This window comes from Saccopteryx bilineata, chromosome 7 (assembly GCF_036850765.1).
Source record: "Saccopteryx bilineata isolate mSacBil1 chromosome 7, mSacBil1_pri_phased_curated, whole genome shotgun sequence".
Taxonomy (NCBI): domain Eukaryota; kingdom Metazoa; phylum Chordata; class Mammalia; order Chiroptera; family Emballonuridae; genus Saccopteryx; species Saccopteryx bilineata.
Genome location: NC_089496.1, coordinates 85,950,448 through 85,977,903, shown reverse-complemented (window position 1 = coordinate 85,977,903; position 27,456 = coordinate 85,950,448). Strand labels below are relative to the sequence as shown.

The 27,456-nt window shown below is 54.2% G+C and overlaps 1 protein-coding gene across 1 annotated transcript; it reads left to right on the top strand.

Annotated features, from left to right (window-relative positions):
• Positions 1-276: 276 nt before the first annotated feature.
• PYROXD2 (pyridine nucleotide-disulphide oxidoreductase domain 2) lies at positions 277-27,456 on the top strand. The gene is made up of 16 exons (XM_066240417.1): positions 277-692; positions 5,294-5,313; positions 8,368-8,461; positions 8,549-8,622; positions 11,012-11,167; positions 13,037-13,190; positions 15,955-16,016; positions 16,111-16,208; positions 18,281-18,422; positions 18,784-18,918; positions 20,200-20,272; positions 20,529-20,685; positions 23,272-23,426; positions 24,471-24,577; positions 26,075-26,195; positions 27,208-27,456. Exons 1-16 carry the CDS (start codon positions 566-568, stop codon positions 27,276-27,278), a joined length of 1,746 nt encoding a protein of 581 aa, XP_066096514.1. The 5' UTR covers positions 277-565; the 3' UTR covers positions 27,279-27,456.

The window sequence follows — 27,456 nt, the reverse complement described above, 5'->3', positions numbered from 1 at the left end:
GCTGGGGCCCTGGCCAGGGCAATGCTGACGGGTGTTCAGCCAGCAGACTCCCTGGAGGGCTCACCACCCTGCAGGCTGGCAGGACGGGGAGTGAGATGCAGAGCTGACCCTCATCTCTCAGATTTTCCCACCCAGCACATCCTGGACATTTAATTCCCTAGTGGGAAGCAGGACAGCACAGTGAGCAGTCACTGCTCTCACACACCCTTCTCTGAGCCTCAGCACCCTCGCCTGTAAACTGGGGGTCCTGGGGCTCACGTGAGAGGTGGCACAGCTGTGGCCAGCTCAGTGCCTGGCACAGGGGAGCCCTGGAGAATGAGGAGCTCAGAGATTATTCTCTGGGGGGCTGGAGGTGGCATGACTCCTTCCAGGTGGACAGGTGACCGCCTGCAACTGCCCTATGTGGACTCTGCGGCTCAGCGTCCTCTGTTTAGTCGTGGCCCAAGGCCAAGTGTGGCCACGGGACTGTAGCTCCTCCTCTCTTCCTGCTTTCTCCCTCCTCCTTCCCTGCCTGAGGAGGTACAAAAAGCTGATTGCAAGCAAATTGGTCTAGTACTGGGCAGAAATGGCTGCAAGAGGCCGAGGTCTCATCAGGGCCCTGAGTGCCTCTCCCTGCCCTGCGTGGAGACAAGCTCACTGGGAAGCCAGGGGCCGCCTGAAGCCTGAGTACGACGCTGTGGTGATAGGAGCAGGTAAAGTGGGCTGAGTCTGTGCCGAGGGCTGGGGAGGGCAGCCCTGCTCGGAGGCCTGGGGAGCCCCTGTTCAACCTGCCCTGCTTCCCGGGCACAAGCAGCCAGGAGTCGGGGCAAGCGAGAACAGGGGCTGTGGTGAGCAGCACAGGCCGGCGCCAGGGTTCTGGGGCTGGCTGTGCTGTCAACTTGCTGTGTGGTCTAGAGCAGATTCTCGCCCTCTGTGGGTTTGGGTCTTCCCATCTAAAATTATGAGGGAGGACTAGGCCGTTCTATCTCCTGTGACATTGCTGGTTGCCACAACATTCGTGAGCGGCGCATGGTACGTAACGGTTAGAAAGAGCCTTGGGACAACAGACTGGGGAAGTCCAGCCACCCCAAGCGCCCTGAGTTCTGGTCACCACAACCTCAAGACTGAGGTCACCCACCCCCAAAGGAAACTGGAATTGTTTCATAAAGGGGAGTTAGGAAAAAACAGAAGTGAGTCCCAGAGCTCCACGCGTACGTGGCAGAGGGTGGCAGTGCACACTGCCTTGCACATCTGAGGTGTGGAATCTGCCACCGCGGCCCCACCACAGTCCACGGACCCCCTGCTGTGAAGCACCCAGTTCTACCGCGTGACCGTGAGACTGCGGGCTAGGGCCAGATTGCCTTTCCTCCGGGCCTGCCATTCACACTCAGAAAAGGCCTGATTTTCAGCTTTTGCATTATTTCCACCCGCGCTTATACAGAGAGACCATGACAGGACTGAATGAAGAGTGTGCCCGTCAGACAGCTCTGGAGCTGCCTGGTGTTTGGCGTTCATGTCTGTGCGCTCCGAGAGCGGACGTGTGCAGGGAACGTTTAACAGCGACCCCTCCAGGGGACGATGTGTGTACGTACACCGGTGCAGTAGAGATGCTGACGTTCAAGCAGTGCAGCACACAGTACAGACAAAATGACCGTACTCTACACTCCAGGGAGCCCATTGACTCCCACCGAATTTCTGTGGTTTTTGCCAAACTCCGTAGCCAATCTGTGGTTGCAATTAACAAATGACAATAGTTCCCCCAAGAAAATGTAGTTTGATATTTTCATTTACTTTAAAGAGTGGAGCAAAAGTGAAATAAGTGAAACAAGGTTTATGTCTGAACTTCACTCCTTCCATGATGGGGCCGACTTTCCTCAATATTTTTGAATGCTAGAATATTTCCTCCGTTTTTGGTGCTATTCACAGCGTTACAGCTCTGGACGCAGACACTGTTCAGCTTAATCTGCATTATTAGCATTTTTCTCATTACTTTCTCAAGTCTGTCAACAGAATAATAAATCAAACCTGGTATCTAATGCCTGCTGATGTCCGTGGTGTCCGCCATGGCCTGTTTTCGTTACCCACATGCCGTGCCTGAATGTGAAGTTGGGTAGGATACACAGCAGCCTGTTGTATGATGTGGCCACTATATGGATACATAGAGGTAAATTACTGCAAGAGCATAGAGATAGTAAACAGTATAATAATGAAGAAGCAACAGTGCTCAGTTTTGGTTATCTTTGTTCTCAATATAATTTATTTTGTTTTAAGTTTATTTATTTTTTTCTTAAGTGAGAAGCGGGGAGGCAAAGAGACAGACTTCTGCATGTGCCCTGATCAGGATCCACCCAGCAAGCCCCCTATGGTGCAATGCTCTGCCCATCTGGGGCTATTGCTCCATTGCTAGGTAACCGAGCTATTTTAGTACCTGAGGCAAGGCCATGGAGCCATCCTCAGCACCCAGGGCCAACTTGCTCCAACCGAGCCATGGCTGTGGGAAGGGAAGAGAGAGATAGAGAGAGAGAAGGGAAAGGGAGAGGCATAGAGAAGCAGATGGTCGCTTCTCCTGTGTGCCCTAACCAGGAATCAAACCCGGGACATTCACATACCGGGCCAATGCTCTACCACTGAGCCAACCACCCAGGGCCTGTTTTAAGTTTATATAACTTAATTCTTTAACAATGGCTGTTTTAACAACCGCTCACACACCTCCCAGCCAGAGGAAGCCAGCTCTAGCCCCCACTGACAGCTCAGTAAATGGAAGTACTCAGGTCTCAGCCTCAGACCCCTGCCTTTTTCTGTCCTTGGTGACAGCTCACCCCTCTGCTGTCCCCTGGCAGGGAGATTAGGTCTTATTTCTGCATCCCTGAACTCACACCAGTATGTGGGAGCCACCTAGAAGACAACCCTGATTTAGTCATCTAACTCAATATGCCTAAGAATGACCCAGGAGCTTATGAAAATGCAGGTCCTGGGCCCTGGACCTTGTGGTTAGGATTCTCAGGATTGAAGGTGACTCTGGAGGCTAGCGTGTCTAACCAGCGTGTCTAGCTAGCACTGAGCAGACCCAATGCAGGCAGCTGCAGCCTAACGTTCAGGAGCCCTGTTCAGAGCAGCTTCTCTGTAGGGCCCTGTGCACCTGCTACCTAAGGGTCCCGGGAGTCAGGCCCGCAGACTAGCAGAGCATGCAGCTTCGGGCCACTTCAAGGGACAAGAGGAGGTCACCAGAAGCCCCAGGAGGGCTCAGCAAGGAGGTGAGGGATGGAGAGAGGAGGGTCTTGGGATATCAGCTCCTCAACCTTTGTTATTGGAGGTGTGTTTGTGCATTTGTGAGCTTATCTTTGATGATTGAACTGAAGCCCAGTTGCCTAGAAACCTTTATTAGTTGTCCAGGATTTCTAATCAGCACTAATTAAAGGACAAATAGCTATCATGTATTATGGGTCTGCTAAGGGCCAGTACTTTATATATGTTATTGGTTATTCTCTCAGCAACATTGCAAGGACCCCAGCATCCTATCTGCTTCACATATGAGGAAGGGGAGGGGCTGTCCATTAAATGGACTCTCTCAGGGCCATGCCTGGCAAGTGGCAGAAGCCCACTGAGCCCAGGACAGCTGGCCTTTAGGTTGTGTGTACTGGAGAGCATGGCTTTTCAAATGCAGGTTGCAACCATTCATGAGTCCTACCCAGCAATAATTTTAAATTTTCTTAAAAGAGTTTTCAAAAATCTGTACAAATAGTATATCCACCAGCATTTTTCTTTTAAAAAAATAAAAAATATTACTAAATAGATCATCACCTGCTTGTCACACGATGAATTAATATTAATTCGTGAAACTTTTGTTTCTGTGCAATACACTTGCGTGTGGGGGGTGTGCCAGGCCACAGCGTGAGATGCATTTCCTCCCGTGGATCGTGGTTGGAGAGGTTTGAAAACTCCACGGTAGAGATTCCTTAGTAAATCAGGGTTTGGCTCAGTGACCTCTAAAACTGGGGGTGATTATGGGGAAAATGTGAAACAGAAGCAGCTCAGCTGAGACAAAATCCATCACGTGGGTCAATGCTGCTCCCTGTTTATGGATGTCTGTGAAATTATCGGTTGAGCATTTTGAGTCAACACGGGGTTCAGGTTGGTGCCCAGCTGACACAATCATCTTCTGACATCTTTGAAGACACGGAACGATGTTTTATCACCGAGGACAGACACATGCCAAGTGGTCCAGACCAAGCCGGGCTCCTTCCCTGAAAAGGACTGGGGCCTGTCCTCTGCCCAGCAAGGACTCTCCAGCAGCCGCTGCACCTTCTCCTAAGAGTGGAGAGGGGGCCGCTCCGCCCCAGGGACCACCCGCCTCAGCATGACGGGGGAGCTCGTGGAAAACCCCATTGCCGGCCCCAACAACAACCTGCTGTGCGGACTCTGGGAGGCGCTGCAGTCTCGTATTTACACGAGTCCTCGTGATGCTGAAGCTTCTCACAGCTGCAGAGGCGCTTGCTCCCAGGGTGCTTGGGGTGGAACTGGGATCCCAAGCCAAGTCCAGGGCTCCTGCCCCAAAGTCAGCCCCCCTAAGATTTTTGGAAAGAAACTCTATATGCAAGATAGGGGAGTGTGCCCAGTCTCCGGCACCCCTGAAGCATACTAGCTACTCTAGCATACATGGGAACTGTGTGTGTTTAGCTACTTTTTGAACTGTGCTTATTTTATGTCGGGAGCACTGCGGATTGACAAAGACAAACCCATGTGCCTAAAGCCTCCTGGGGCACTATTGTGAACCACACGGCCAAGGAAGCCAGGCTTGACAGCAGCCGTCCACGTGACCAGACCTCAGCTGGGCGGCCACCGATTCTGTGTCAGGCAGGAACCTCAGCGTCTGTGTGTCAGCCATGTTTCCCTTCTCTTCCCTGCCAAGGAAACTGTGACATTCACCCACCAGTCACCCGCTCACCCCCAAGTGACATACGCTCAGCAACTCGAGGTTTTGTGAGAGAGCTTTCATCTGATGACCATGGATTCCCCCTCACACTTCACTCCAGCAGGGGTTCCCTGGCTGAGCCAGGGTGAAAGGATATCTTTCAAGCCAGGGCAAAATCCAGGGTTTTCTGACTCTCCAAAGACCAGTAGTGTTTGACGGCCTCAAGCTAGATGCTATTCCAACATCCAGGTACAGGGTTAGAGGGCTCCCCCACGTTTCTGCTACATCCCCAGCATCTGCACAGGCACGGGGACAGGGACGGGTGACCACACTACTCAAGGAGTGTGTCTGTCTGCCGCTGACCAGTATTGCTTTCCTCCCCTCTTCCTTGTGTCGTTGCAGGTCACAACGGGCTGGTGGCTGTGAGTACCATCCCCCCGCCCTGCTTCACTGGCCCCTGGGCGTGCAGCTCTCAGTAGCCACGGGAGAGAAGGAAAGGCAGGCTAGTGCTGCCTCCCTGGTGCTGGCCAGCGGCCGATGGAATGGCTATCAAGGGCTCCCTTTCCTCTCCTCTCCTAATGCGCGTGGATTTGGCCCTTGTCCTCGGGAGAGTCAGGGAACTTTCGGAGATGAGATGATGAAAAGCTGGGAAGTAGGTAACTGGCATAGTCTGGGAGACATGTTCGAGCCTGGGTGCAGGTAACTGGGGCTGGGTGGGGCCCTAAGCCCCAGGTTATGGCAGCCCTGTGTGGGAGCCCTGTGCTCCCGGCTGGCTATAGGCCCCAGGTTATGGCAGCCCTCTGTGGGAGCTCTGTGCTTCTGGCTAGGGGGCCCTCTGCCCCAGGTTATGGGCAGCCCTGTGTGGGAGCCCTGTGCTCCCGGCTGGGGGGCCCTCTGCCCCAGGTTATAGCAGCCCTGTGTGGGAGCCCTGTGCTCCCGGCTGGCTATAGGCCCCAGGTTATGGCAGCCCTGTGTGGGAGCCCTGTGCTCCCGGCTGGGGGGCCCTCTGCCCCAGGTTATAGCAGCCCTGTGTGGGAGCCCTGTGCTCCCGGCTGGCTATAGGCCCCAGGTTATGGCAGCCCTGTGTGGGAGCCCTGTGCTTCTGGCTAGGGGGCCCTCTGCCCCAGGTTATGGGCAGCCCTGTGTGGGAGCCCTGTGGTCCCGGCTGGGGAGCCCTCTGCCCCAGGTTATGGCAGCCCTGTGTGGGAGCCCTGTGCTTCTGGCTAGGGGGCCCTCTGCCCCAGGTTATGGGCAGCCCTGTGTGGGAGCCCTGTGCTCCCGGCTGGGGGGCCCTCTGCCCCAGGTTATGGCAGCCCTGTGTGGGAGCCCTGTGCTCCCGGCTGGCTATAGGCCCCAGGTTATGGCAGCCCTGTGTGGGAGCCCTGTGCTCCCGGCTGGCTATAGGCCCCAGGTTATGGCAGCCCTGTGGCCCCAGGTTATGGGCAGCCCTGTGTAGGGAGCCCTGTGCTCCCGGCTGGGTCTAGGACATGTAGCGACCTGGGGCGCACAGCAGCCGCGTGGTCCCAGGTGCACCCTGGAGACAGCAAGGGAGCAGCGTGGCAGAGGAAGGGCCTGTCCGAGCTGTGCCGGTCACCCTATGGCTCTGCTCCTCACACCCGAGTCCAGGTACTCCTGGGAGGCCATGATGTGCAGAGGGCATTCAGGACAAACTCAGCATCTCCCTGAAGCAGTGACAGCTCTAGAATATCAATAGAGGGGACTTAGCTACATCGGGGAACAAGGGGACGTGTGTTAAATCTCAATACTTTCCCTGACATATAGTTTTACTTGAACATTTTACATGGGTCATGCTGAAACTCAACCAATCAGTAATTTAAAACATCAATTTTATATCAATATAAACCTGGTTTGCCTCCCAGCCACGTTCTACCTGTGGAGGGTGAGGCGAGTCACTCGGACCCCAGTAAAACCTGAGTGACGATGCCCAGCCGCACAGAGCTGTTGTGAAGGGAGCCGGTGATGTGCTCTGAGGGTGCGGCAGGTGCAGCCTTACCCCGACGGGACTGACTGCGGCCGGTTCCCGCTGGGCCGCCGGCACCCTGCCATTCGCCAGGTTGGGTGGTGACTCCACGCAGCAAGGAAGCCACAGGCCCTGGGGAACCCGGGCGCTCGGGGAGGAGGCACTAGGGGCGCTGATTCTCTGACCCGCGCTGTTGTCGGATGACATGAGGGAGAGTCTAAGAGGCAGGGATTTGCTCTCAGACACTGTCAGAAAACGGGGCAGCTCTGTGCCTCGGCCTCTCCATGAGCCTGGTCCGTAGGGAGGGGAGACGGGAACGGGAACTGGTGAGGAAGCCGCAGTCACTCGGCCCAGAAAGGGAGCGGTTGGTATTTTGTGCACCTCCCGGAGCCCCCGCTTTTGTTTGTGCTTAGGGAGGCTTGTGAAGGGACCTGCTCTCAAACTACCCTGGTCGGGTGGTCATTCTAACAGAAGAGCCACACGGCTCACCTCCGAGAGCCAGGCTGGCCGCCCAACGTTAGGACCGCCCTTTCCCCTTTCTCACTAAATGTGCCGGGAGCGTAGATCCTGGTCCAGACCAGCCAGGTTCAATTCCCAGCACCTCTGTGAGCCTGAGGAAAGTGATTCATCTCACTAAGCCTCGGTTTTTCTCATCTGTGAAATGAAAAGAATCATAGTCCGACCTCTAGGGTACGGGGGTGGGTTGAAGGAGATGATCCAGTCTGGTGTTTGGCACATAGCAGTTGCCAGGTAAATTTTTTTTCTTAAGTCTAAGTTCTGAACTACACCCTCCCTGTTGTCACCTGGGTGGTGGTAACAGGACCAACATAGACTCAATATCCGACTAATTCTATCTAACAAATATGTATTGATTTCCAACTAAGTACTAGAGAAAAATTAATAAACCCTCCCTCATTTGTTCCTACAAATAAAGCTGTAGTGTGGAGCTAGCTTCATTTACTGGGCATGCTCTGTGTGCCAGGGTCAGCTCAGCGAGCCCTCGCAGCAGCCCATGACGCAGGCAAGGTGGGGACTGTTTTTGGTCAGCCCATTTGTGCCAGGAAGAGGGAGGCCAGGTGGGCTGGTGCGGAGGTGGCCCTGGCAGAAGGCGGGAGGCGTGGAAGCCGGAGGTCTGGCTCAGCACTCGCAGGCAGGCGAGGGCGTTTGGTCGGGTGCTGCCTGGCCTCTCAGGGCTGCTGAGGAGGGGTAAGCGGGCCTCGCCCGGAGGAGAGGGACCTGAGGTCACAGAGGCACCTGGGCCTGGCAGGAGGGAAGGTCACCTTCAGCTGGGAAGTAGAGGGGAAGGAGCAGTCATGCTGGGTCTGAGCATTCTGACATTTGGGAAAGTGAGAGTTTACAGGGACAGCAAGAGGACCGCTCTCTCTGAGGGGACAACAGGCGAGCAGAGCTGAGGGGTGGCAGGCTGGCCCCGCGGCGAGGACCTGAGACTGCAGGTCGGCCCCAGGGATGAGGGAGGGCCTGTGTGTCCCCCCAGGCGGCCTACCTGCAGATACTGGGGGTGAGCACGGCTGTCTTTGAGAAGCGCCATGTGATCGGGGGCGCAGCCGTCACCGAGGAGATCATTCCAGGTGAGCCCTAGAGGTAGTGTGGGGCCAGGGAGCAGGGGGTGACCGCCAGGGACCACTGGTGCCTGTCTTCATCTGATCTGGTTTCAGGGTTTAAGTTCTCCCGAGCATCCTACCTTCTCAGCCTGCTGAGGCCGCAGATTTACTCTGACCTGGAACTGAAGGTAGGGCCCGCCTGCAGCCTGGGTGTGTGTGGGTGTGTGTGGGTGTGTGTGTGTGTTCCACCTTCCACCTTCCACCTGGCGTGGAGGCTCCGTGTGTACCCCCGATGAAGGTAGGGCCCGCCTGCAGCCTGGGTGTGTGTGGGTGTGTGTGTGGGTGTGTTCCACCTCCCACCTGGCGTGGAGGCTCCATGTGTACCCCCGATGAAGGTAGAGCCCGCCTGCAGCCTGGGTGTGTGTGGGTGTGTGTGTGGGTGTGTTCCACCTCCCACCTGGCGTGGAGGCTCCGTGTGTGCTCCCCGATGAGGTCCCCCCTCCATCTGAGGACTTGGCTGTCCCACGCAGTATTTTGTGTAGCCCACCCAGTGTCTTAAAAATTAGAAAATTTCACATAAAAATCAGACTTTTTGATGAATGAGCTTTGTCACCATCAGGCGAATGTTTCTAAATGCAACACTGTCTGTTTCCCTACGTGGCACGGGGGTCCCAGCCCTGTCCTTCCTGCCCTATCACTTTCTGGGGTGTTGCCCGGCCCTCACAGCGAACCTGCCTGGGCCCTGAGCCTCTCTGAGTTTGCAAAGTTGCCTCAGGACGTAAGCCCAGCTGAACTGGAGATACCGTCCCCATTCTTGGAAGCCTGAGCAGGACATCGGAGGAAATGTCACCTCTTCTGGCCCCTGGGCTGCTGTGAGGGGTCTGAGACCCCCCCAGTCTGCCCCTGTGGGTGTCTCTTAGCTTAACCCTGGTCCACAGTCTTGGCCAGCGCTCCCCACCTTTCAGATCCCTTTCTCCCCTCACTGCTTCTTTTATAAACTCTGGCCACTGCGTCCCTGGAGCTCACGTAGCTCCTACCGCTTGGTGTCTCCATCACCCAAGAGAAAAGGCCCCCTGTGCCATCTGTACAGGAAGCCGCCGCACACTGGAGCCCAGACCCTGCTCTAAATCGAAGTTTGAAGTTAGTAAGACACTGAGCCACTGTCACCGCTCTCTGGCTGCTTGAACTGGCCCATGTAGAGGACTTCTCCGAACTAGAGAACTACAGAACCACTAGAGAAATTATTTTTTGAGCCCCTGAGAGAGAGAGAAAGTGAGAGAAAGAATGAGAGAGGAAGGGGTGGGGAGCCTGTCACCAAACAGGGCTGGATACAACCTAGCCACGGACTGGAAATGGCTTTCTGGTCAGCCCATACCGGGCTGTAGCTGCAGGCAGTTTGCAGATGCACCAGTTATGATCAGTGGCCGATGTGTGGGTGTGTGACCCTCCTTTTGAAAAATCTAGCTTCTGAAAACTAAGAGTCACAGAATAGAAAGTTTCACATGATTATTTTCTTTATTAAAAAAAAAAAGTGTGCTCCTGAGAAGTTCCACGTGCCAGTCAAATAAATCAAGTTATAGTTGAAATGCACCAAGGGGACTTCAGTGACGGTGACCGTGGGGTAAATGAGTCTGCAAAGTAAATAAAATTTTTTAATGAGAATAGTTTATCTACCTTGTAAGTATGGATTTTCACATAATTGTTGCTTTATTGTGTCTTTCCAAATTTTAATTATTTCTGCACTGAGGGCACCTGGAGTCAGTGCTGGGGCTGAGCCAGGGCTTGGAAGTCAGAAGAGTGGTTTTGAAACCCACATCCACGTCCCATGGGACCTCAGCCAAATTATTTAACTTCTCGGAGCCTTTACTGTTGTATTTGTACAATGCAGTGACGCGGAGCTGTTGAAGGTAACCACTGTGAACCCTGGTGCAGTCCCTGGCACGGGGTGGCATGCTGTGGCACGGTGTACCGTACAGTGATGTGTGGGGTGTGACGTGGTGTGCCCTGGTGCAGTCCCTGGCACGGGGTGGCGTGCTGTGGCACGGTGTACCGTACAGTGATGTGTGGGGTGTGACGTGGTGTGCCCTGGTGCAGTCCCTGGCACGGGGTGGCGTGCTGTGGCACGGTGTACCGTAAAGTGATGTGTGGGGTGTGACGTGGTGTGCCCTGGTGCAGTCCCTGGCATGGGGTGGCGTGCTGTGGCACGGTGTACCGTACAGTGATGTGTGGGGTGTGACGTGGTGTGCCCTGGTGCAGTCCCTGGCACGGGGTGGCGTGCTGTGGCACGGTGTACTGTAAAGTGATGTGTGGGGTGTGACGTGGTGTGCTCTGAGGAGATGTGATGCAGGGAGGCATGGTGCGGATGGCATGATGTGGCGTGGCACGGTGTGGTGTGATACGGTCTGCCGTAGAGTGCCTAGGCGAGAGGGCCTCACAGGCTCATACTAAAACGTAGGAATCAAGGCGTTGGGAACCTGCATGCAGGTACGTAAATGGTCATAAACATAATCAGAGAAGGGTCAAGGGCAAAGGCCGCAAATCCCTTCAAGTGCTGCTTGTTCTGTCCGTGTTCCACAGAAACATGGGCTGAGGCTCCATCTTCGAGACCCTTACTCCTTCACCCCCATGCTGGAAGAAGGCACTGGGAGCAGGGTGCCCAGGTCCCTACTTTTGGGCACAGACCTGGCAGAAAACCAGAAGCAGATTGCCCAGTTCTCCTGGAAGGATGCCCAGGTAGGAGAGTGACTGGCGGCTGATGTCCTCCCACGCCAGCCTGCGGGCGGCTCTTGAAAGAAACGGGCCTGGGGCGGGTCGTCCTAGAGCACGAGTCCCTGGGCCACCCACCTGCCCTGGCAGGGCTCCAGCCTGTGCTGGCCTTTAGCCTGGGGCACTGCCAAGAGAGGGGAAGGAGGTCAGCGGTTAAGACCCATGGAACCGGAGCCCCTCCAACCTGTGCGTGTTCAGTGTGAGGTCACTGCTCGGGTGGGCTCTGCCCGCTGAATTTCAAAAGGAAATCCACTGGCCTGTGCTTTCTGCCTTTCCTGCTTCCAGACAGAACTCCAAGTGGGTATCAATATTCAAGCACATGAAGGCCAAAAAGAAGGATCAAGGGCAGATCAGAGACAATTAAGGATAGAATGAACTGAATCAGGAGAGTTGTAATAAATATTTATTCGATTGGGCATTAATCCCCTGACAGCCCAAGGCAAGAAATTGTCCACAATGGCATGCAGGTCTGATGAAATGAAGTGCCCACATCTGATAGCGAATGCTTGTTTTTCCTGGGATTGCACTGTAGGGAATTTGTTGGGTGGTTGTGTCTAATGAGTTGTTGAAGGTAATGGGCCAGGTGTGATTGGTTTGCAGATATAAGAAGTGTCCTTGAATGGCTATTTTTTGTACAGAACCTAGATATAAGCTGAAGGCATAGCATTTACTCATATCTTGGTGGAGACCTTTTTATTAAAGAACCTAGGTTAATACAATCAATATGCGTTGTTTTTTGTTGTGTTCATCTAGTATTGGGTAAAACCAAGAGAACCACAGGCGCACGATGTATCTCTTCAACCAGCAACTTCCAAACCTGGCTGACAGTCAAAATCACCTTGGTGACTGTCAAGAGTCTCCCAAAGTGACTCTTGTGCAGCAAGTTGGAGACCACTGTTTACACCCTGTTCTCCAAATCCTGCCCGTCTCAGATATGCTAGAGAAAATTCAGGACAAAGCCGGTCCCTGGACCTACAGGACAGTGGCTGTGGCCTCGAGTGCTGCAGGGGGAGGCAGGGGGCGCACGTCCCAGTGTGGAATGTAAGGGGCCTGACTTCTGTCTCTGTACATTGCATATTAAAGGCCTGTGCAGAGCAAGCTGTTTAATTCCATTGTTATCAAGACTTGTCAAATATACTTCAACACAGAACTTCTCTTTGTGTAACAGTTATTAAAATTCCATGGGTATATCCATGAGTCTAGATGAAACAAGAATAAAAAAATCTGGGCTGAAAATAAAGATGAGGCTTCCAGTGGTGTAGACGTCCGTCCCAGCTCCTGTCGCCCATGCAGTGAAGGAGGCGTGAGTCCAAGTGGATTCTGTCGTGGGAGCTGGTGGGCTGAACGGATGCGGACTACTGCTCCTGCTTGTCAGGAGAGGATATGGGAGGTCTGCAGACCAGGAAGGGACCGTCAGCATGCTGGAATATGGGAAAGAGACCTTACTTTTATCAGTACTGTATGGACAGACAGGAGAGAAAGAAGAAACTTTTAAGTGGCTTTTGGCTTATCACAGAGACCACATCCTAGGTAATTGCTTGTGTCCTGTGGCTGTCAACTGGCCTTGACCAGCATTAACCCCTTGTGCCTGCCACCACCCAGTGGCTCCTCCACTTCCCAGGCTCTCTATGGCCTCCCTTCGTGTGGACATCAGCACACAGACCTAGAACAGGGAGTAGCTCCGCACAGCCACGCTGAGACGGCTCCGCACCAGGCCAGAGGAGGCCCGGAGGCCCGGCCGGGGGGTGGCAGGCCACATGGGCAGCACGGAGGGACGAGCATGGGGACCATGTCTCCTTCGAGGCTGTGGGGCCCTGACTTGAGGCTCTGTTCCAGGCTTTTCCCAAATACGAGGCCTTCATGAATCACTTGGCTTTAGCCGTTGACCCTCTGCTGGACGCAGCCCCCGTGGACGTGGAGGCCTTCTGGCGGGGCTCCCTGCTGCAGAGGCTCAAGTCACTCTCCACCCTCACACCTCTGCTGCAGGCAGGTGAGTCCAAAGTGCCGGCCTCGGGCACAATGAGTGACCCTCATGGAGCTAAGCCCGTTTGCCCCGTGATTGCACGTAAGCTCGCACCTCCAAGACAGCCTGCCAACTGCCATCCATCAATTGGGGCTGCTGGAGCATGTGGTGAGGAGGTCTCAGCCTGGCGTGCCCTAAAACCAGAGCCCCACCCAAAGGCTTGTGTGCCACTAATTCATTTTGAAGAATGACTCAGGGAAAGGAGGAGTAACACTGGAAAGGGGGAGCATCAATGCCAGGGTGTGCTGCTGTGCTGGCTACCATGTGGGTAACAAGGTGCTGGGTCCCGAGAGGACCTTCTACAGCTTATGAAATGTACGTGAGGACCATTCCCAAGAGGAGAAAGGAGAAGCATTTCTCCATTGGGTTCTAGCTCCCATTGATCAAAGGTTACCCCATAGGATATTAACTCCCACATAGAACTGTGCATCCGTGGGTGCCAACTGGGTTTTTGTGGGTGTCCTGTTATGGTGCTAGAGAAGCCTCAAGGCAGAAATGAAGAGGCACACCTTACAGGTGTGAGGTGAGCCGCTGTTGGTGGCACCATGAGAAACTGATCGAAGCCTGCATGGAAGTTGTCACCATAGCCAGCTAGAATAAGAGATAGGGGCCCCATGCAGAGAGGATGGTAGACTTGGGCTCAGCAAGAAAAAATTCTGTGATCAATTAGTGATATCTGCCATGGCTATGAGAAGGAAAGTTTGGGTAAGCATGCTATTCTTTTTGACTATATTTCTGGGGTATAAAGACTAATCAAGCTTCTATATTCCAGGGGAAAAAAAAGAAATAGTTAGCTGTGATCACAAAATTGCTGCACACTCTAGTGGCATATAAAAATAAAAATGTATTTTTTACAAATCTGCATGGCTTAGCTTACTCAACTAGGCTCAGCTGATCTGGTCTGGTCTCATGCATGTGTTTGTGGCAGGGGCAGACCAGCTAAGGCAGCTCTGCTCCAAGTGCCTCTCAACCTCCTCTTGGAAGCTACAGGCTAATCCAGGAGGGGCCTTCTCACATCAACGGCAGAAGCACAGAGGGTAAGCCCCGATGTGCAGGCCAGTTTCAAGCTGCTATTTTCATCACATCTTCAAACATTCCACTGGCCAAGCAAACCATGTGGATGAGTCCAGAATCCAGGAGCAGGGCAGGAACAACCCAGCTAGGGTGAGAGGCACTGCAGTTACATGGCAAAGTGAGTGGACATAGGAGAGGTGAAGGATCAGAGCCGGTAGAATCTCTCACAGATGCCAAACATTGCCTCTCAGATTATGGTCCAAAGAGTTTTGTCCAATCAACATGCAATAAATATTAATGTGATGAACGTTTATTGAGTAACTGCTATGTGCCGGACACTAAGCTAGAGACCATGATCCCTGCCCTCATAGTCTTACTGCCCAGCCACTCCCTGAAATACTCTTAGTCGGTATCGGAGGCAGCGGCGGGATTCCGCCAATTTGTACCAGTTCGGCAGAACCTGATACCTTTTTGTTGAGTTCAGCAAACTGGTTGTTCAAATGGCACTTGTAATCAGGGTTCCCTCTAAGATGGGCACCTGGACAGTCATCCAATGTGGAAATCATAATTTTATATTCCTGACTCTTTTTTCATGTTCATCGGCATAGCAGCATATACTAAGTGCCCATGGTAATGTTCATTCCGTCCATAGGTGAAAAAAAACTTGACAGAACTATACTTGTAATATTTATTAATTCATTTCATAAAACTCATTATAACTTTGATTAAATACTACATTTTAATTCCCTCGCGTTTGTTACTTCAGCAGGAAGTGAGGATGCCAATCAAGAAGCAATATGGGCCCTGGCCGGTTGGCTCAGCGGTAGAGCGTCGGCCTGGCGTGCGGGGGACCCGGGTTCGATTCCCGGCCAGGGCACATAGGAGAAGCACCCATTTGCTTCTCCATCCCCCCCCCCTTCCTCTCTGTCTCTCTCTTCCCCTCCCGCAGCCGAGGCTCCATTGGAGCAAAGATGGCCTGAGCACTGGGGATGGCTCCTTGGCCTCTGCCCCAGGCGCTAGAGTGGCTCTGGTCACAACAGAGTGATGCCCCGGAGGGGCAGAGCATCGCCCCCTGGTGGGCAGAGCGTTGCCCCTGGTGGGCGTGCTGGGTGGATCCCGGTCAGGCGCATGCGGGAGTCTGACTGTCTCTCCCCGTTTCCAGCTTCAGAAAAATACAAAAAAAAAAAAAAAAAGAAGAAGCAATATGGGAATATCTTAAATAACAGTTTTATTACTTTTTGTCAGGTATTATTTAATATTTTTTCATTAATATTTTAAACTTTCTTATAACAATCTAGTTTTGTGTACCTCTTTTATTGTTCTTATTTGGGTATTAAATGAATGAAATAAGCTACCTTTTGGTGTATTTTTTTTATATTTAAAACAGTCATTAGGGCAGAAACCGGTTACTAAATTATTTGAATCCCACCACTGATCAGAGCAGTGGACTAGCCAAGCCAGCCACCTCCTAGGGCACCGGCCCTACAGAGTTCAACGTAAGGGAATAAGGTACAAGTGAAAATTTTCCAAAAATAATTCCAGCAGCTGAAATGTATTAAGTGCCTAGGAACTTGCAAATGTTCTACATGTCTCATTTACCCCTCACAATAGCTGTGGGAGCCTGACAGACTCCATTTTACAGACAAAGAAGCCAGTGCAGACACTGCAGGTCAGAATGCTTCCTTCTCGCCTATGTTTCGTGGGTCTTCTCTTGCAGGCCGCACGCTGGGAGCCCAGCTGCCCCAGTATTTCCAGGTCCTCACGGCTCCGATTACCAAGGTGAGGGGCTCCCCAGCCTCGGGCCAGCCTCGCAGGGAGGAGTCCTCTCCCCCGGAGACCCCTACACTCTTCTCCTGCCATTTTGCTGTCCCAGGTGCTGGACCAGTGGTTTGAGTCTGAGCCTCTAAAAGCCACTCTAGCGACGGATGCTGTGATTGGAGCCATGACAAGCCCCCACACTCCAGGGAGTGGGTGAGTGCGGGAGGTGGAGCAGGTTCCCCCAAAAGAGCATTAACAACAGTCACCCACGGAGCTCACCCAGCGAGCCAGGCACAGAGCCACACGCCACATCTAACCCTCACGCTAATGTCTAAGAGCACGTGGTTCCGAGAGGAGAAGTATCTTGCCCAAAGTCACACAGCTAGTAAGTGGCTAAGCTGATTTGTAGCCCAAGTTGTCTGAACCGCCACCTGCCCCGAATTTTTCCTTCTTAACCACTACTCTCTATTCTTCAGTAAGAAAAGCCTCTCACCCACCTCTTACATCTCACATAAATATATCTTCTTCCCACTTTCTCCTCTCCTCTCCCCCATTCACTTCTCTTCCTCTGTCCTCCCCTCCCAAGAAGCCCTGTTGCCCCTCCCTCTCCCACCAATCCTTCCTGGGTCCCGGACACTCACACGCAGACAGACATCTCTGTAAGGGCTGGAAGCTGCCTTTCCCTTGCAGCTGGGGCTGTGCTGACAGCCTGATCCGAGAGGGGGCAGTCAGACACAGTGGAGTCTGGAGTTGTGGTGTGACTTAATGAGCGCCTGTCGGAGCAGGAAGGGGTGTGTGTGTGTGTGTGTGTGTGTGTGTGTGTGTTGGGGTAGAAGATCCTGCCAGGTGTTGGGCCATGTCCAATGCACCAGAAGAGGCAGCTAGCAGCTGTCAGTGTGGCTTTCTCAAGGGATGAGAGCAGCCCTTGGGAGTGGTTTTCAGCATTCACTAAACCAGCCCCGCGTTCCCCAGGGCCGCAGAAAGGGGTTGGCAGCAGCTGCCACACCTTGGCCAAGCTCTGTGATCAGATCAAACGGCCGGTGTGGATCTCGCAGCTGGGGCCTTGTTTCCTTTTCTCTGTGGACCTCCACGAGGCTTAGCTACTGCTCAGGTCGTAAAATGTGCCTTTAAGTCATTTGTTTCTTCATTAATTCTTTCAATAAATATTGATGGAGCACTTGCCTCTGCTAGGTGCTGGGCAACAGCGGTAAATGGAGCTGAAACCCTGTGGGTGAGGCAGACACAGAGCGAGTGATGGTGGCGGAGCGCCCCTAGTGGCGTGGTGGGGAGACCGAGCAGGGCACAGCGGCCCTCGGGCCAGGGCCTCCAGGAGGAAGGTGTTCAATCTGGGACTCCAAGGACAGGGGGAGTTAGTTCAGCAAAAGATGAGGGAGGAGGGGGCTCTAGGCCGCCAGAACAGTGTGTGCTAATGTTGGGAGTTGAGAAACCATGTGATTTATTCTCGGGACTGCAAGGGGTTCGGTTGGGTAAAAGTGTGCATGCAGGCTGTTGGGGGGCCTGGTGAGGGATGAGGCTGACAAGGGGGCAGGGGCCCTGGGAACCATTTTCAGAGTCTGGCCAGTGAAGCCTCGAAAGGAGAGAAGGGACAGGAGCACAGCTGGGCCGTGAGGTCAGGCCCAGGTTCTGCAGGGTGGAGGGTCAGCAGGGAAGAAAGAGCGGGGGGGAAGGTGGTCCGATTAGAAAGCGGGACTGCAGCAGTTCCCGGAAGAGAGGACAGTGGCCTGGACTGGGGACGGGGGCAGCAGGGAGCAGGCCGTGGGAAGTGCTTCAGGGGCAGAGTTAACAGCATGCGATGGGGTGCAGGTGGCGAGAGACTAGCCGGAGGCGAGATCGACACCCAGGTTTCTTTGGGAAACTGAAGATGCCACTCACTGGGACAGGGAAGCTGGAAGGAGAAACAGGTTGGAGGATGGGAGAGAGGAATGGGTTTAAGATGCCCATCAAGAGACCACCCGGTGGAGTTCTCTGTGGGTGGATGGGTAAGCAGGCTGGAGCTCAGGAGAGAGCCGGCGCTGTGGGTCTGGGCACTGCCACCACGTTGTTGGTACCAGAGCTGCTCGCAGACACACTGGCATGGGGAGAGAAGGCAGCGTGGGAAGCAAAGGGCTCTTGCAGGAGCCCAGAGCTCACTGACAGGCTAGAGGGCCAGGGCCGCTGGGGAAGGGGGAGGCTGGAGGTTCAAGACAGGATGAGATCTTTGCACCTTGAACTCTGGGGAGATTAAATCCCATCTCCGGCCGCTGATTCTGATGATCTGCTCTTAGGTATGTGCTGCTACATCACGTGATGGGGGGCCTGGAGGGGGAGCAGGGGACCTGGGGCTACGTCCAGGGCGGCATGGGTGCCCTCTCTGACGCCATCGCAAGCTCAGCCACTGCGCACGGAGCAAGTATCTTCACCGAAAAGGTGAATGGCCTTTCTACCCCCAACTCTGCTTATTGGGTAGGTCCTAGATGGAACAAAACCTCATTCGGAAGTTCCCTCATTTTACTGATGAACAAGGCGGGACTCAGAGCCGAGGGGCTCGGGTTCTGCAGCCCGTTAGCAGCTGTCAGCCAGCCCCAGTCCTTCTGCTGCCCTTTTAATTCACCACCGTTAACCCAGACTTGGGCTGAGCCCCCCGCTTGGAGGAGGCGGGCTACAGCTTCACCCAGGGCGGCAGAGCCCGCAGGGTGGGCTAGGGATGAGGAACCTGCGAATGCCTAGGAGCAGCCAGGACGACAAAAACTCTTCGAGATCTAAGCTAGTTTTCCTTCCTGGGGTCTAGACAGTGGCGAAGGTGAAGGTGAGCAGTGGAGGACGTGTTCAAGGGGTCGTGCTGCAAGATGGCTCAGAAGTGAGGAGCAGAGTGGTGCTGTCCAACGCATCGCCGCAGATCACCTTCCTGAAGCTGACGCCACAGGTGAGGCCTGGGAGGCAGAGGGGAAGGGGTCTGCGAGACGGGCTGAAAAACGGGCTGACCAAGGGGCCCAGGACTATATCGAGTGGCAGATGCAAGCGCCAAGTCAGCCCCCCTTTGGGGAAGCCAGTACCAGGCAGGCAGCAAATAGGAAAGAAGGCTCGCAGGTGAGGAGGAAGGTCCGAGAGGTGAGGTACCCTGGGCCATGCAGGTGGCAATGGACAGAGCCAGAGCTGGAACCCAGGTGTGACTTCCAGCCCAGAGTCACTTATACAACTTTCCTGTTATCCCAGTTTCTCCCTTCTCACCATCCCTAATCTGTGTCAATTATCTATTTCCGTATGAATGCCACACAACGATCGGCCATATGACTTCTGGGCCCGTGATGAGAAATACTGATTTAGCACAGAGAGCTGGGGGAGTCAGTGGATCTTGGCAGAGTTAGCTGCTTGGGGCTTGCTGGTACACCTGCCATCAGCTCTGAGTCAACTAGTGGGCCCTGCTGACCGTGGCTGGGCTCGCTCTCACGCCAGGGGGTCAGTGGGTGGTGGCGAGTGCAGGGCGGTCTCTGCTGGAAGGACTGGGTGACTCGACTCGGCTCCACCTGTCTTTCACCCTCCAGCATGGTCTCAGCGTCTGGCAGGAGGCAAAAGCAAGGAGTCAACCGTGCAAGTGCTTTTCAGACTTCTGTCGCATCCTGCTTACCAACATCGGTCTTGCCTCGTGGCCAACCAGAGTCTGAATGGGAGGACATTACAGAGGGGCATGCTTACAGGGAAGGGGGAGGATTTGGAGCAATTTTTGCAACTGACCACACCTCCCCAGTCTCTACAATAAATGATAATATGTGCACGAGCAGGGAGCTCCCCACCACTCTTGGGGCTATTCTTGCAACAAGCACCACTTTTTCTGAGCGAGTCCACTAATAAAAATCCAACAAGCATCAGTTCAAAAGCATATTATTAAAGCACTTCTGAGGTCATCAAGACTTCCAAGAGATTGCAGACTGAAGGAGAAAAGAGGCCTGCAGACCACTGGCCATGTCTACAGCAAGTGTTAGGATGGGCCGTTTACAGTCAGGACTGCGGGCAGATCACAGAGAAAGAAGTGGTTAGTGCTGAGCAGGAGGGGAGGGCTTCATGGAGGAGGTGGTTAGGCTGAACTCAGAAGGGTAGAGAGGGTTTCCAGAAGTAGAGGTCAAGAGACCAGTCTGAACAAAAGAAGAAGGCAGCCACTTGGGGCCTTGGCCATCCACAAGCTTTTTATGGAATCCTCTGCTTCCAGGAGTGGCTTCCTAAAGAGTTCGTGGAGAGAATCTCTCAGCTGGACACCAAGTCACCTGTCACCAAGATCAACGGTAAGAGGCACACTCAATTGCAGAGCCATCTCTTTGATATCATCTGAGTGAGCGATGTCCAGGTCTGGGAAAACTAACCTATCTCATCATTGCTATCCCCCGGCCTCCAGCCTGTCCCTCAGTTTGAAGGTGAAACGCTTTTTTATACTTTCTCTCCCCAGTCTAACACTTGGGTGATGGGTAGAGTAGGAAGATTCCCAGGGGTCTGAAGACACCAGCCTTGGGCCCTGACCCCTCTCCTGCTTTGGTTTCTCAGTGGCTACCGACAGGCTCCCTGACTTCCTGGCGGCCCCCAATGCCCCCGGGGGCCGGCCGCTGCCCCATCACCAGTGCTCCATCCACCTGAACTGTGAAAACACCCACCTGCTCCATCAAGCCTTTGAAGACGCCATGGGTGGCCAGCCCTCCCACAGGTGGGTGGTCCCGGGCTTTCAGTCCCCTGGGATATTCTCACATGTGGCCCTGGGGCGGTGGGGGTGACTGCCCAGACACACTAGGGATTGCCTCTTCCTCCGGGTGTTAAACATCCACAATGAGGTAGGATCTGCCTAAATCCATACTTAGATCTAAGGCTAGGAAATGCATCCCAGGCAAGAAAAATGTGGGCTGGGGCAGGTAAGGGGTGAAAAATCAAACATGTTCGGCCACGTGCCACAGGTGAGCAGAAGCAGCAAAGACTGCAGAGAGAACAGTGCTGGCATGTGGGGAGAAACAGAGAAAATGCTTTCTGGGAGACAAAGGGTAGTTCTCTAAGTCAGTGGCTGTCCAAAGGCACGCCCTCATCCCATTCTATGCTCCCTCTTGTCTCTGATGAGCTGCCTTCATGCCAGCCTTGTCAGAGCCTCTTCCACCTCCCACCACACGGCGGCTGCACCTCCATCCTTCTAGGAGCAGGCCGGGTGTGGCAGGAGCAGGCATCTTTCCCTACTGTTAACTGTCCACCAAAACTTATTGAAAACCTCTTCTGTGCCTGGCTCTGTAAAGGCTCAGGTTGGGGAAGTCAGGGATTAGGTAGGGGCATGAAATAGACACAAAACATCGTAAGACAGGCACATAAATATGTATAGGTGAGGTAAAGAGGATGTGTGCCCTGAGAGAGGGTAGAGGGAAAAGTTCATTTATTAGTTCATAAATATTTTGGGGCCCCTACTCTGTGCCGGGCTTAGTTCATGGACATGGGCACAAAGCAGCAAGCAGAGTCAACAAGGTCTCTGCCCTCAGGTCATTGATGTTTAATGGTAGAAGATAAGATGGTCAAAAAACATGCACTGATGAGATGGAGAAAAATAGGTCAAGGGGTGTGCTAGTCTTTATTAGGGGGTCAGAAAAGGCTTCTCTAATAACATGATATCTGAACAGAGACCTGAAGGAAGCAAGAATACAGGTCTTGGGGAGTATCTGAGGAAGAACATCCAGACAGAGGCAAAGTCAGGTGCTAAGGCCCTGGGGCAGTAGGATGCTGCTGTGTTAGAGGCCAGAGTGGCTGGAGAAACAGAACCTGGAAATAAAAGGTAGAAAGTGGGGTCTGATCTGCAACTGCTACATCCTGCTGGGCCTTGTAGACCACTCCTGGATTTTAGCTCAGGAAAGGGTGTGTGGAGCATGACTTACATCTTAGAAGAATCACTGTGCCCGCTGTATGGAGAAAAGGGCATCTGTTGCCAATGATTACTATTACAGAACTCAGGGGAAAAGGGATGGTGGCTTGGACCAGGGTGGGGCAGTGAAAGTGATGAGAAGTGGCCAAATAGTGGGTATTTAAAGCTGCCAGGATTTGCTGTTGGGCAGGAAGTAGGGCGTGAGTGAGAAAGAGTAGCCACCAGAAGATGGTGTCTCCCTTTGTTGAAAAGGGGAAAGGCCCTGGCCGGTTGGCTCAGCGGTAGAGCGTCGGCCTAGCGTGCGGAGGACCCGGGTTCGATTCCCGGCCAGGGCACATAGGAGAAGCGCCCATTTGCTTCTCCACCCCTCCGCCGCGCCTTCCTCTCTGTCTCTCTCTTCCCCTCCCGCAGCCAAGGCTCCATTGGAGCAAAAGATGGCCCGGGCGCTGGGGATGGCTCTGTGGCCTCTGCCCCAGGCGCTAGAGTGGCTCTGGTCGCAATATGGCGACACCCAGGAGGGTCGCAACATGGCGATGCCCAGGATGGGCAGAGCATCGCCCCCTGGTGGGCAGAGCGTCGCCCCCTGGTGGGCGTGCCGGGTGGATCCCGGTCGGGCGCATGCGGGAGTCTGTCTGACTGTCTCTCCCTGTTTCCAGCTTCAGAAAAATGAAAAAAAAAAAAAAAAAAAAAAAAAAAAAAGAAAAGGGGAAGATGGTGGGTGCAGGGAGGGGCAGGTTTTAGGGGACACCAGGCATTCAAGTTTGGACGAGTTACTTTGCAGATGCCTAGTGGACATCCAAGTTCAGATGAAATGTTGCCAGCGAGGGATGCAGGGAGGAGGGGCTTTCCACGTGGCCTTAAGGATACTCATATTTGGAGGCCAGAGGAGGAAGGTGCTCAGGTAGGACAGGTGGTATAAACCAGGGCGGGGCAGGAAGCAGTTCCTGCAGCCCCAGCAGCTGGCTGGCTCGGCCTGCTCAGGAAAGGTCATCAGGCAGGGGTCAACTTGGTTGAAATCTGGCTTCCTGAGCACGTGCTGTCTTAGCCTGACCCCTTCACACCTGTTAGCTCTCTGGACCCTGTTGACATTGGAGACCTTGCTTGTTTTACAGGCTGTATGGTTGAGGAAGGCAGGGAATAACCACACATTCAGAGTGGGGGCAGGGTGGGACCAGAGACCCTGGGGCCTGGGGCTAGGGGAGCCCCTCAGGAGGAGGTGGACTCTCCTAGTGGCCACGGAACCCATGCAGGTGAAGGACCACCATGGCCTCCCATAGACAATCAGCCCGGCCTGGGGGTCATCTCAGTCCATGCCTTCGTCTGTCCCCTCATCTCAGAGCGGCCCCGCCCCTTCGCTCGGGGCAGCTGCTTCCTCAGATCTGACCGTCTCTCCCACCACAGGCCTATGATTGAGCTCTGCATCCCTTCCTCCCTGGACCCCACCCTGGCTCCTCCCGGCTGCCACGTCATCTCCCTCTTCACTCAGTACACTCCCTACACTCTGGCTGGAGGCAAAGTCTGGGACGAGCAGGAGAAAAACGCTTACGCAGATAAAGGTAAAGAAAGCTAGGCCTGACCTGTGGTGGCGCAGTGGGATAAAGCATCGACCTGGAACACTGAGGTTGCCGGTTCGAAACCTTGGGCTTGCCTGGTCAAGGCACATATGGGAGTTGATGCTTCTTGCTCCTCCCTCTTCTTTCTCTCTGTCTCTCTCTCTCACTTCTCTCTCTCTAAAAATCAATAAATAAAATATTAAAAAAAAAAAAAGAAAGCTAGACCGCCCTGTCCCCAGAGGGTCCGCGGGCTGTGTGGTCTGAATGGACCCGTCTCCTTCTGACCACCCCTTGGGATGAATACCTTCAGGTTCTGTTCTGAGAAGGGAGAGGTACCCAAGGAAACCTAAGTCAACATAGTAAATGCCTACTAGGATCAGACACTGGGCTGAGAACGTCAGCAAGACACATTTCCTGCCCTCACCTGGCTCATAGCTAGTGGATTGAATACTAAAGAAGCCAGTCTTACAGTGCGAGGTGGTGCATGGGCGAGAGGAGGGTGCTGGGAGCTGGGAGACAAGGAGAGCTCTCCAAAGGAGGGGACGTTGGAGCTGGGCTTCAAAGGAGGCCTAGGAGTTAGGCTTGTAGCAAACGGCATTCCGAGTGGAAGAAACAGCTTGAGCAAAGCAATCAGATGAAGAAAGCATTGCATGATCAAGGGACACAAATACCTTTGTGTTTAAGGTTGGGGTAAGGAGGTGGGAAAGAGTGGGAGCGCTGGACTAGCCTGGGATCCAGAGGCTTTGTATTTGCCTGTGGATTGCTTTTATTTTGCCTTTCCTTTTCTTTTCTTCCCTCCCTCCCTCCCTCCCTTCCTTCTTCCCTCCCTCCCTCCCTTCCTTCTTCCCTCCCTCCCTCCCTTCCTTCTTCCCTCCCTCCCTTCCTCCCTGCCTTCCTTTCCCTTTCTCTTTCTTTCTTTCACTTATTGAGATTCATCCTACATGTGCTAAAATAAACCCATTTTTAGTGTACAGTTTAATGAGTTATAGTAGCTTTGCCCGGCTGTGCACCGTAACGCCCCCTCCCCCCCCGACTCCGCCCCACCAGTGTTCGACTGCGTCGAGGCCTACGCCCCGGGCTTCAAGGGCTCCGTGGTGGGCAGAGACATCCTCACGCCACCTGATCTGGAGAGAATTTTTGGGCTTCCTGGAGGGGTAAGAATACACCTGGGGGGGGGTCCCTCATCACGTTCTTCTCTCTGTGCCCCCACTCCCTGGTGTGCCCTCCACACACAGCCCTCATCAGAAGGGGGAACAGCGGCCGAGACCATAGCAGAGAGGGGACCGAGAACCTCGGGAGTAGGGGAAGGGCTGGGAGAAACAGACACAAGAGACAGCGCCTGCTGAGATCGTGGCCCTTCCTCCTGGTCGTCCCTGTCAGCCTACGCATCTGAATTTCTTCAAGGGGCGCTCCCTTCCCCAAGGCACTATGCCTCAGACTCCTACTCAATAGAGTAAAACCTCACTGAGCCTGGAGGCAGGGAGGCCAGTGAGGAGGCCAATTCCAGCACAGCAGCCACTGGCCTCATGCGGCTACTGATGGCTTCAGTGGGTCTGGGACGAAACGAGACGTGTCGCAAGGGTAGCAGGCCACCGGACCGCAAAGACTTCGCGTGAAGAACTGTGCAAAGTCTCAGTAATTGCTGTGTCGATCCCACACTGAAAGGATAACCTTGTGGACCTACTGGGATAAATGAAATATGGATTGCTATTAATTTTGCCCATCTCTTTTTAAAATTTTAAAGGGACTACTGGAAAATAAAAGTTACATATGTGGCCATGTTATATTTTTATTGGCCCACACTGTCCAGCTTAGACCAAAGGCGGCCAGGCAGCGGGAAGGGAAAGGGGCGGGTGGGTGTGGAAGGCACGGGGCCAGCCGAAGCGAGCAGTCTTGGTAACAGCTGGAGGCCGGGGCCGGGGACGTGAAGGACTCAGTCTGGAGGACAAGGAGAGAGCGGTGGTGTCGTCCCCTGAGGCAGGGGACACAGGAGAGGAGACAGGGATGAGGACGAGATCAGTCTGAGACATGTTGAGAGGGTTGGCTGGAGAGACATCCCCATGGTGACAGCCCCCAGATGTTGGTCTTGTTGTCTTGACCTGCCCACGAGCCTGGCCTCCCATCTGTCCACACTGCTGAGGCTGATCCGACCCAGGCCACTGGAGCAGAACCAAGCTCGGGTCCCAGTGCCCTTTGCAACTTACTGTGATTCTGCTGGAGCTTGGAACCCAGGGGCCCAGGCTTAGAGGGGTGTCTTAGTCAAAGAAACATGTGTCAGCAGCCAAATAAGTCAAAGTCCTCTATTTTCAAACAGCGTGAGCAGGATTCATAGTCCAAAGTAGAACATCTAGAATCTCCTTTTAAAATTTCCCATTCAAGTCCTCACACTCTGAAGACGCTCCCCACCCTTCTTTCTTCCTGAAAAAAAAAAAAAAAAAGTCTCCAGAAAACTTCACCCTCAGCCCTAGAACATGCACCTGTCCTCTCTCTTCCCCTCCCCTTTCTGCACGGTAAGAACCAAGAAAACAGCTTGGAAGGAGAACCTGCCTCCGAGAACAGGGGAGGGGCTTTGGGGAGGGTAGGAAGCCCCACAGCGCTCCTGTGATAACAGCTGGGGCCCTGCCCCCCCCCCCCCCCCCCCGCTCCCGCAGAATATATTCCACGGCGCCATGACCCTGGACCAGCTCTACTTTGCCCGGCCCGTGCCCCGGCACTCTGGCTACCGCTGCCCACTCCCGGGCCTGTATCTCTGTGGAAGTGGGGCCCATCCCGGTGAGTGGGCCTTGGTCCAGCTGCCCTGTGTGGGTGGCGAGGCCTGGCCGACATCAGAGGCATGCAGACAGGGGAACGGAATGAGCAGTGAGGGAGGCAGGGAGGTTGGGGCAGAGCCCCCCCAAGAACAAGCCACTCCGATATGCAGAATCCTCAGAGCTCGGTAAACACGGTGGCCTCTGCCAGGCTGGCTGAGCCCGCAGGGCGGCTAGCCCACCACCTCCTCATGACGTCTGAGGGTGCCTGTCCCAGAGGCATCTCTCCAAACTCTCGTTTGGGATCGTGCGAGATCCATGTCCCTGAATTCCCCCGCCACAGTTTAGACCAGTAAGGATCAGGGAAGTTTCTCAGTTTAAAAAATCTTCCCTGTATCGACCCTACCCCAAGCTTCACAGGACGAGGAGAAGGGGGTGGCGTCGTCCTCTGAAGCAGGGGACACGGGAGAGGAGACAGGGATGAGGACGAGATCAGTTTGAGACGTGTTGAGAGGGTTGGCTGGAAAGACATCCCCCTGGTGACAGCCCCCAGATGTTGGTCTTGTTGTCTTGACCTGCCCACAAGCCTGGCCTCCCATCTGTCCACACTGCTGAGGCTGATCCGCCCCAGGATCAGCTGAGGCTGCTGTTTCATGTTGACACTCGGCGCTGTGCGGGAGTGGCCGCCCAGGAAGACTCTGTGCTTCCACATCTCCCCCCTCCAGCCCTCGGTCTCCCGTTGGTTTCCTGGGCTGAGAGTCTCGCCATCCAGCACGTTGGCTCTCCGGCTGACAGGGAACACTTGCTTGGATGGCGCTCCCAGCCCCCTCCCCAGAGCTCTGAGGCAGGACACCTGCCGGGGTGCCCAGAATTGGTCTTCATGGTCTTCATGGTGGTTCTCCTGCCCCCGGCCGGACCACCTCCCTCAGACAGCCCCCCTCTGCTTGGCCGCCCACGCTCTGCGAGCTTTGACCTGCCGCTCCCTGAGTGGGGCGTCAGGGGAATACAGCTTTGGTTCACAGGAGCTTCCCTTTCAGGAGGAGGTGTCATGGGAGCAGCTGGACGCAATGCAGCCCGTGTGGTCTTCGGAGACCTCAAGAGCACATGACTCGGACCCAGGAAGAAGAACTCGCCCTTGAGCTTTTTGGGTCATCTTCCCAGGCTAGGGCTTGAAGCAGACAGTCCACAAGGCTCAAGCGACTATTTCAGAAAAAAACATTGAAGTTGCATTCAGTACTGGTTAATCTTGTACCCGTGACTTCATGAATAAACTGCTTTTGTTTTAT

What these genes read in the sequence shown, in the direction of transcription:
- PYROXD2 (XM_066240417.1), top strand. Translation starts at nt 566, where the DNA reads ATGGCTGCAAGAGGCCGAGGTCTCATCAGGGCCCTGAGTGCCTCTCCC. An exon ending in TCTCCTGGAAGGATGCCCAG is followed by an intron (nt 11,168 to 13,036) that starts GTAGGAGAGTGA and finishes GCTCTGTTCCAG; the next exon opens with GCTTTTCCCAAATACGAGGC. An exon ending in TCACGGCTCCGATTACCAAG is followed by an intron (nt 16,017 to 16,110) that starts GTGAGGGGCTCC and finishes TTGCTGTCCCAG; the next exon opens with GTGCTGGACCAGTGGTTTGA.